General features: G+C 46.7%; 1 protein-coding gene across 7 annotated transcripts; it reads left to right on the top strand.

Annotated features, from left to right (window-relative positions):
• Positions 1-1041: 1041 nt before the first annotated feature.
• Positions 1042-7206, top strand: LOC100873134 (ent-kaur-16-ene synthase, chloroplastic). 7 transcript variants are annotated; one of them, XM_044478057.1, is made up of 14 exons: positions 1042-1436; positions 1845-1891; positions 1991-2276; positions 2377-2579; positions 2882-3095; positions 3180-3300; positions 3372-3469; positions 3558-3769; positions 3851-3963; positions 4053-4148; positions 4229-4444; positions 4555-4696; positions 4772-5017; positions 5658-7206. In XM_044478057.1, the coding sequence occupies exons 1-14, from the start codon at positions 1178-1180 to the stop codon at positions 5958-5960; spliced, it is 2556 nt and encodes an 851-aa protein (XP_044333992.1). In that variant the 5' UTR covers positions 1042-1177; the 3' UTR covers positions 5961-7206. The 7 variants fall into 7 exon arrangements, with proteins under 7 accessions (XP_044333992.1, XP_044333993.1, XP_044333990.1 ...); XM_044478058.1 differs by having other exon boundaries at positions 1845-1894; positions 2377-2557; positions 2878-3095; XM_044478055.1 differs by having other exon boundaries at positions 1845-1894.
• The last annotated feature ends 1769 nt before the right edge of the window (positions 7207-8975 follow it).

Genomic DNA, 8975 nt, shown 5'->3' with positions numbered 1-8975 from the left:
GGGCTGCCGGCGGCTGCGCTGGTTCCTCTCCGTCGCGGGCGTGCGGCGGTGGTGTGGTTCGGCCGATGGTGGTCCGGCGACCTGGTGGTGGTGGCCGGCGGTGCGCGTGGTGGTGGTGCTTCCACTTGGCGGCTCTCTGTGCGGGGCGACAGGGGAGCGGCTTGGACAGGGGCGGCGGTGTCGACGGCGTGCCGGCTGCAGCGCGAAGGCGGGAACTTTACGGGTCTCGGAGATCCCGGCCGGGCCTGTGCGGCCACGGGCCTGGTATGTTCCTGCTATTGCGTCCGGTCAGCTACCGTCTTCGACGGTGGAGGTGGGGCCCTCCCGCGTGCCGACGGTGCTGCTGCCCTAGTCCCGGCTCCTCTTCTTCTTTGTGCGGACCATGCTTCACGGTGCCGTGATGAGACGGCGTGGGAAGCTTCGTGACCGGGTTGTCGCAGGGTGAGGGTCTGTTTGGTGGCGAGCTCTGGAGTGCCTGAGGTGTAGGGTGGGATCGGGAGAAATCCCCGTTGGCTTGGCCGACACCGACGCGGTGGCGCTTGTGGGTACCGCCTGACCTTCCTGGAGGGCGTCGGGGCTACCCTTCCTCTCTCCTCACAGCGTAACGAGGAAAACCCTTGGCAGCAGCGTCGTCATCGTCGCGTCCCTTCTTGGAGGTGCTGATTGATACCGGTGCTTCGGAGGGTCGGAGCTTGATGAGCGATCTCCGGTGGGTGCAGCGGCCACGAGGCTTCTCCATTTTTGTTGATCCGCCGTTGTGGGCATTTGTTTCTCTTGTATTTTTTTTAGGCGTGACTGTACTGCTTCCGTCCCAGCATCTATTGTTGGATGTATCGTTTGGTTGCTTTGTATACAAAGCGGGAAAACCCTCTTTCGGTAAAGTATCAAACAATTTTTAAAGAACAATTTTGCTGCGGGAAGCGGGCAGGGAGGGCGCGTGGGCGCCAAGTGGCGCGACGGTCGCGTGCACCGCCGCCGCCGTCCCCACACCGGCTGGTCCCACAATCCCAGAGACCGATAAAAGTGTTAGTGCGCAACCTTTTCCGTTCGCAGTGTCCTTCCCCTTTGCCCGCCGCTCTCACTCTCTCTTGGTTGCTTTCCTATTCCGGCGATGCTGCAATAAATCCCCCGTCGACGGCGGCCGCGGCCCTGCGCGATCGTAGATCCCTCCCAACCCATGTCGAACGCTGGGTGCTCCTCCGTCCTCCCGGCGCCTTGCCGGCAGGCTGGCCATCGCGCCCCCCTCCCCCTCCCGGCGGCTCCCCAGTTCGTGGCGAGGTTTCGCTCGAACCGTCGTCTTCGAGTCACCTGTGCCAGCGCCGCCGGGCACGTCTCCAGGATTCCCCCCACCGAAGCGCGCCGTGTCCGATCCCTCGCCGGCAGTCGACACCGTCCTCCTCCACTCACCCGGATTCGCTCGGGGACTCCGCGTTGTGGTAAGTCCCCAGATCTTCATTTGTTCTGTTCCTGGTCACCTTTTTTTTAATGATGAAAGGAATCAAATCCATTTTGCTGATCAGTTTCTCTGTGAGTAATTCCAGCAATTTATTTCCAAAGTATTTGGAGTTCAGGTTCAGGTGAACCCCGTATGTGTTTTACCTAAGAAGACAACCCCGCCGCACGTCGAGTATCTGTCTCCCGACCTGATGCCAACACAAAACGACACTGCCGCTGAATTTAATAAATCTGACAATTGTCGTGCCGTGGTCTTGCGATTGCTATACTTGATATTTTTATGCTTCAGAGTAGTACCCATACTTAGTGCTGGCATGATCCGGATGCTAATTTAATCGATTCATAGTAGGTCGTGACTCACATGGCATCTCTTTTATTTCTCTGAACAGCATATGTCGAGAAGATGTTGGTAGCAGAAACGGCAAGCCTGCTAGACGTGGTACTGACGTCACTGATGGTTACTGTATTATATTTGAGGTTCCCGTCTTGAGTTGCTTGCTAAATTATACTACTGCATTGCTTTGATCAAATGCAGCATCGAAAGGACCGTGAGGCTAGAATAAGGAAGCAGCTCCGCAAGGTTGAACTACCGCCGTCTCCGTACGACACCGCGTGGGTGGCTATGGTGCCCTTGCGGGGCTCCCCTCACACTCCATGCTTCCCTCAGTGTGTTGAATGGATATTGCAAAATCAACATGAAAACGGATCTTGGGATATCAACGACTTTGGATCATCAGCCAACAAGAACGTTCTCTTATCCACATTGGCATGTGTACTTGCTCTTGAGAAATGGAATCTTGGCCAAGAGCACATAAGGAAAGGTATAGAGATAGATTTCTTATTTCTTATTATCCGACAAATGTGAATGTTGTTTACCTGTGTTTGTTTTCAAGAGCTCAAACGCCTTAACACCATGGGCAGGACTACATTTTATCGGAAGACATTTCTCCCTTGTCATGGATGAGGAGATTGCTGCTCCTACAGGCTTCAATATGATTTTTCCTGGTATGCTTAGCCTTGCCATTGGGGCGGGATTGCAATTTCCTGTCAGACAAACTGACATTGATGGGATTCTTCACCAATGGGAGATGGAATTGAAAAGGTCTGTTGATGGAAAAACATTGGTATGAATTATATTCCCCCCGTTTGTATTAGGACAGTTGGTTTATAAGTATATGTAATATTTATGGGTTGATCATTTGAATGGAAATGCACTATCTGCCTTGTTTCTTCCCCGTCTTTTTCAAAGGGGGTTTTCTTGTAAGAACTTCTGTTTTTCTTTTTCGATCAATCGTAATATGAAGGAAAAAGGACCACCATGTCATTCATACTGTCTTTTGCTTACTGATGAAATTAGCAATCATAATTTGAGTATCACCTGTGGGTCACATATTAAAAATTCTCATACTTGACTTAATTTAGGCAGGCCGGGCAGAAATCTTATGGGAGAGAAGCATATATGGCCTATGTCTCCGAAGGGTTAGGAAACTTACTGGACTGGAACGAAGTTATGAAGTTTCAGCGGAAGAACGGGTCGGTGTTCAACTCTCCTTCCACAACTGCTGCTGCGTTAGTCCACAACTATGATGATAAAGCCCTCGATTACTTAAATATGGTAGTCAGTAAATTTGGTGGTGCAGGTGGATCTTTGTACCTTTCCTTGTGAAGAATTTGCAAGGGTTTAAAGTGTTGCAAAATACTTAATACCAGTAGACCTTTTGCAGTACCAACAGTGTATCCACTAAATATGCACTGCAAGCTTTCAATGGTGGATTCGCTTGAAAAGATTGGAATTTCTCGGCATTTTTCTAGTGAGATAGAGGGAATCTTAGACATGGCATACAGGTAATGACTGTAAATAGGAAACTGATATCTGTTTTCAGTAGCTTGTAAACTTTACTGTCTCCTGTTTGCAGTTTCTGGTTACAGAGAGACGAGGAAATTATGATGGATGTAGCAACATGTGCAATGGCGTTCCGCCTTTTAAGGATGAATAGGTATGATGTATCCTCAGGTACTTAGGAAGAAAATCCTGTCAATGTTGTCATTATTCTTGGTTTAACAAATTAACAGTCTAACTTCCTAATTCTATCTTGGTGCAGATGAGCTGTCTCATCTTGCTGAAGCCTCCAATTTCCATAATTCACTTCAAGGATATTTAAGTGATACAAAATCTGTACTGGAACTATACAAGGCTTCAAAAGTCTGTGTATCAGAACATGAATTAATCCTAGATAACATTGGCAATTGGTCTGGCAGCTTATTGTCAGAAAAGTTGTGCTCTGAAGGGGTACAAGGCCTACCAATCTTAGAGGTGCCTGCATGAAATTTGAAATGCCTATTTTACTTGGTACTAGTTCAAGTTATATCTAATCCTGTGCTTTTGTGATTTCAGGTCGAGTATGCCCTTAAGTTTCCCTTCTATACCACGCTGGAACGTCTAGACCACAAGAGGAACATCGAACATTTTGATGCTAGAGGTTCTCACATCCTGAAGACAGAGTGCTTGTAAGATTTTCATTTCTGTAATAAGAGTTGCACTTCAAATCATTTTAATTAGACATAATACTAAAAATTCAAACATTTTGCTGAATCAGGCCGTATGGTATCAACCAAGAACTTTTGGCTTTGGCTGTTGAAGATTTCACATTTTCTCAATCTATCTACCAGGATGAACTCCTGCATCTTGATAGGTAATCTGGCCATTATGCTCTCTGGCCATGTAAACTTCCTTTTTTTTTTCTGAGATTTTTCAGAAAAATTGTTGCAACAGGTGGGTGAAAGAAAACAGGTTGGACCAGCTACAATTTGCACGGCAGAAGTTGACATATTGTTATCTCTCTGCTGCTGCTACGATTTTTCCTCCTGAACTTTCTGATGCTCGCATATCGTGGGCCAAAAACGGTGTGCTCACAACCGTTGTTGATGACTTCTTCGATGTTGGAGGATCAAAAGAAGAACTAGAAAACCTCATAGCATTAGTTGAGAAGTACAGTCCTTAAACTTGATGTCTTTGTCTGCTCTTTCGTAAGTAGTGCTTCTGCCTTACACATTGCTAATAAGTCATGTTTTCTGTTTTGCCAATGGCCGCCGCCTTAGGTGGGATGAGCATCACAAAGATGACTTCTGTTCGGAGCAAGTAAGGATTGTATTTTGTGCTCTCTATACCACAGTGAACCAGCTTGGATCAATCGCTTCTGCCGTACAAAACCGTGACGTTAAAAATCACCTCATAGAAATAGTGAGTTTGATGTCTGCCCCTCCTCTTCTTGAGTTGCATTATGTTCAGTATTGACAGGTTGAAATCCATCTGCAGTGGCTACATCTATTGAGGTCTATGATGACCGAGGCAGAATGGCAGAGGAGCCAATATGTGCCAACAATGGAAGAATACATGACAAATGGGGTAGTTTCATTCGCACTGGGGCCCATTGTGCTTCCAGCATTGTATTGTGTCGGGGAAAAGCTATTGGGGAGTGCTGTCAAAAATCAAGAGTACAGTGAGTTATTTAGGCTAATGAGCACCTGTGGCCGTCTCCTCAATGACAGCCAAGGCTTTGAGGTATGTTGGGCCCTCTTATCACAAAAAAGTTTGTGTTCCTGCAGACCCCTTAATGTTTTTTTCTTTCGAAAAGGAGGATTACCCCCGGCCTCTGCGTAGACCCCTTTATGTTACCACCCATTATTCAAGATTTCGCAGACCTGCAGACCTGCATAAAAATAGCGTTTCTTTAATGTTACTCCCTCCGATCCAAAATAAGTGCCACTGTTTTGAACTAAGGTTAGTTCAACCTTAGTTCAAAACTGCGACACTTATTATGGACCGGGGGGGGGGGGGGGGGGGGGTATTATTTATGTTATTCCACACACCATTTGAACTATGGTGGACTTGCAATTCCCACAAAAGTCAAGACTCTAGTTCTCTGTTTTGTTAAAATGATGTGAAACGAAGCTCTATTGTCATGTTAATCATAGGAAAAAAGAGAGATCCATGCCTCTTATCTTGGTGGCTTGACATTGTACAAGAATTAATCAACTCTGTTTTTTTGCGAATAATCAACTCAACTCTGTTTTATTAATCAACTCTCTTGTGCTGCTATACAACTATCCAATTTTAGGTTTATAAATGGAGTAATATTTAAACTATGTGTTAGACATATGCATTAGGATGACTCTGACCTGTTCCCGATCATATGTTGCAGAGGGAGGGCAGCGAGGGGAAACTGAACAGCGTTTCGCTACTTGTTCTTCACAGCGGTGGTTCTATGTCCGTAGAAGCGGCTAAGAATGCGATACAGAAGTCCATAGTCGCTTCGAGGCGGGACTTGCTAAGATTGGTCCTCAAGGAAGGCACGGTTGTTCCCAGGGCATGCAAGGAGCTGTTCTGGAAGATGTGCAAGATACTTCACCTGTTCTACTTCCGGACCGACGGTTTCAGCTCGCCAAAGGAAATGGCCAGCGCGGTGAATGCTGTTATCAACGAGCCACTCAAGCTCCCAAGTTAACAATCCATGGTTGATTGTCTCATCATAAAAATAAAGATATTCATGTGTTCATATGGAGCAGAGGAAGCAGCAGTGAACCTTTGATCCTGTAACTTAGGGGAGTGAATTGCAAAAAGTATCGACATTGAAGACTAGGGTTGCAGGAACCACAGTTCTACAATTTTGTGCCGAAAAACACATTCCGACGCTAATTTTTTGCAAAAAACACTAGTCGGTGGCTTAGGTCATTTTGAGCATGATTATGACAACTGGGTCCCACTGGACAGGGTGACGTGGCAAATAAAAAGGCAATCACATCCGGATACAATTTTCTTTTTACAAAAGAATCCCTGAGAAAACGCAATCGGGTCCGTCTTTCATCTCCAATCGTGTACCGTGAACCTTTCACCGGCGCCAGCGCCGGGCCGGGGCGGCGGAGCCCGATGCGGGGCATGGCATCGGGCGGCGACGAAGCTCTGTCGTGCGCCTCCCTGTCCACCCGCCATATGCAGCACCGGCGTCGGCCGCAAGCAGCAGCGACGCCGGACGCGAGCAGCAGCAGCCGCGCAGGCAGCGCGTGGGCGCGAGCAGTGGCGCCGGCCGCGAGCAGCATCAGCCGCTGCGAGAGTAGCAGCAGCCACACAGGCAGCGCGTGGGCGCAAGCAGCAGTAGTCGCGCCAGCCGCGCGTTGGCGCGAGCAGCGGCGCCGGCGGCCATGCTCCAGGTGTGCTGCTCGGAGTGGGGCACGGCGAAGCTCGTGGCCCAGCCGGCACAGGAGAGTTGCTGCTGGCTTGCATGCCGGCGAGCTCGAGCTCCACCGGCCAGAGCAGGGAAGGCCCAGCCGGCATAGTCAACGGTGAGAGGAGATGGAACCTTATCCTCCCTTTTTTTCAATAAAAAAACTTTATCCTCTTTCTCCCTTTTACAATGTAGTCCTTTTTTTCAATAAAAAAACTTTATCCTCTTTCTCCCTTTTACAATGTAGTCCCTTCTATTCTGTCTATTTGTGACCCATTATGTCGTGCCACGTCTCCCTGTCCAGCGGGACCAGCTGTCATAATGATGCTCAAAACGACCTAAGTGGCCGACTAGTGTTTTTTGCAAAAAAATTAGCCTTAGAATTAATGGTTTTTGGCACAAAACTGTAGAATTGTGGTTCCTGCAATCGTAGCCTTCAAAGTCGATGTTTTTTGTAATTTACTCTAACTTAGGGAGATGTAAAGATTGACGAAGGTAGGCTCAAATGTTACAAAAAACCTTCTTGTTATCGGATAGTAATATTTCCTGCAGTTTCATCAGGAAAACACATCGCCTGTCATATACATAAAAAAATCAAGTTCAAAATTGTTGGTGAACTTGCGGTACCAACGCTAACAGCATTCTGCCGACGTGGGCATGCATCCTTCTGGAAAAGAGACTGGGAGGAGGGCACACTCACCGAGAGGATATTTTTAGCCGTGCAAATGTAGATGCCCACATACACCCACATATACTCTTTAAGTTCAGACATAATTTATATAAAAAGTCGATATTTCGACCGTTTAATTAAAAACTTAAAAAAATCTTAAAACTTTAAAAAAATCTTAAAACTTTAAAAAAATCTTAAACCCTATACCGGACGACCACCTCGTAGGCGTGGCCGCCCTGCCCTGCTGCACCATCGTTGCCTTTGTGCCGCCGCCATCGTCCCTCCAGCGGCGGAAGGGTGCCGGAGGGCGGAGGAGCCACTCCGCCTCCTGTTGCGCGGTGTTGAGGGCCGCCGCGGCCAGGGCCGGTCCTGAAATTTCTGGGGCCCGAGACGAAACTAGATCCCAATCCCAAAGGCCTTGACATAAACATAGGAAAAAATAAGAAAAAGTATGATGAATTATCAGCAAAAGGAAATATAGTTCTTTAGTCTCTTTCTTCACTAACATATCAAATTAAGATTAACCTAATTTTTGATTCATCGTCAAGACTAGTAGATGATTTAAAATGCCCATGATCACTTGCTTTGATATGTAAAGCCTCTCGTCTTATTCCTCATTTGCAACTACCAGCATATCGCCCAACTAAAAAAAATTGATAACCGCAATAATACCTATGCATAAATAATATCTATTTTTTTCAAAAAGGAGGTTATCCCCCGGCCTCTGCATCAGAACGATGCATACGGCCATATTATTGATAAGCAAGGCGTTCAACAAAAAGTCTTCATGTCTCGAAAAGTAAAAAAGGCTCACAAAGAGCAAAAGCAAAACAAAAGGACAGCCACAACCGGCAGGCACAAATTAAGATAGGAAACTAAACCTCTATCCTATTACATGACCGCCATCCAAACCGGTGAAAATATTGTTGGAAATATGCCCTAGAGGCAATAATAAAATGGTTATTATTATATTTCCTTGTTCATGATAATTGTCTATTGTTCATGCTATAATTGTGTTATCCGGAAATCGTAATACATGTGTGAACACATAGACCATAACATGCCCCTAATGAGCCTCTAGTTGATTAGCTCGTTGATCAATAGATGGTTACGGTTTCCTGACCATGGACATTGGATGTCATTGATAACGGGATCACATCATTAGGAGAATGATGTGATGGACAAGACCCAATCTTAAGCATAGCACTAGATCGTGTAGTTCGTTTGCTGAAGCTTTTCTAATGTCAAGTATCATTTTCTTAGACATGAGATCGTGCAACTCCCGGATACCGTAGTAATGCTTTGGGTGTACCAAACGTCACAACGTAACTGGGTGGCTATAAAGGTGCACTACAGGTATCTCCGAAAGTGTCTGTTGGGTTGGCTCGCATTGAGACTGGGATTTGTCACTCCGTGTGACGGAGAGGTATCTCTGGGCCCACTCGGTATTGCATCATCATAATGAGCTCAATGTGACTAAGTAGTTAGTCACGGGATCATGCATTACGGAACGAGTAAAGTGACTTGCCGGTAACGAGATTGAACGAGGTATTGGGATACCGACGATCGAATCTCGGGCAAGTAACGTACCGATTGACAAAGGGAATTGTATACGGGATTACTTGAAT

Source organism: Triticum aestivum, chromosome 2D (genome assembly GCF_018294505.1).
Source record: "Triticum aestivum cultivar Chinese Spring chromosome 2D, IWGSC CS RefSeq v2.1, whole genome shotgun sequence".
Lineage (NCBI taxonomy): Eukaryota > Viridiplantae > Streptophyta > Magnoliopsida > Poales > Poaceae > Triticum > Triticum aestivum.
Note: the sequence above shows the minus strand (reverse complement) of the source record. Positions and strands in the feature narration are given on the sequence as shown.

Excerpts from the sequence above, each read along its gene's own strand:
- LOC100873134 (XM_044478055.1), top strand. The coding sequence starts at position 1,178 with ATGTCGAACGCTGGGTGCTCCTCCGTCCTCCCGGCGCCTTGCCGGCAG. Across the intron at positions 1,437-1,844 it reads CTCGGGGACTCCGCGTTGTG|CATATGTCGAGAAGATGTTG; the intron begins GTAAGTCCCCAG and ends TTCTCTGAACAG. Across the intron at positions 3,096-3,179 it reads CAGTAAATTTGGTGGTGCAG|TACCAACAGTGTATCCACTA; the intron begins GTGGATCTTTGT and ends GACCTTTTGCAG.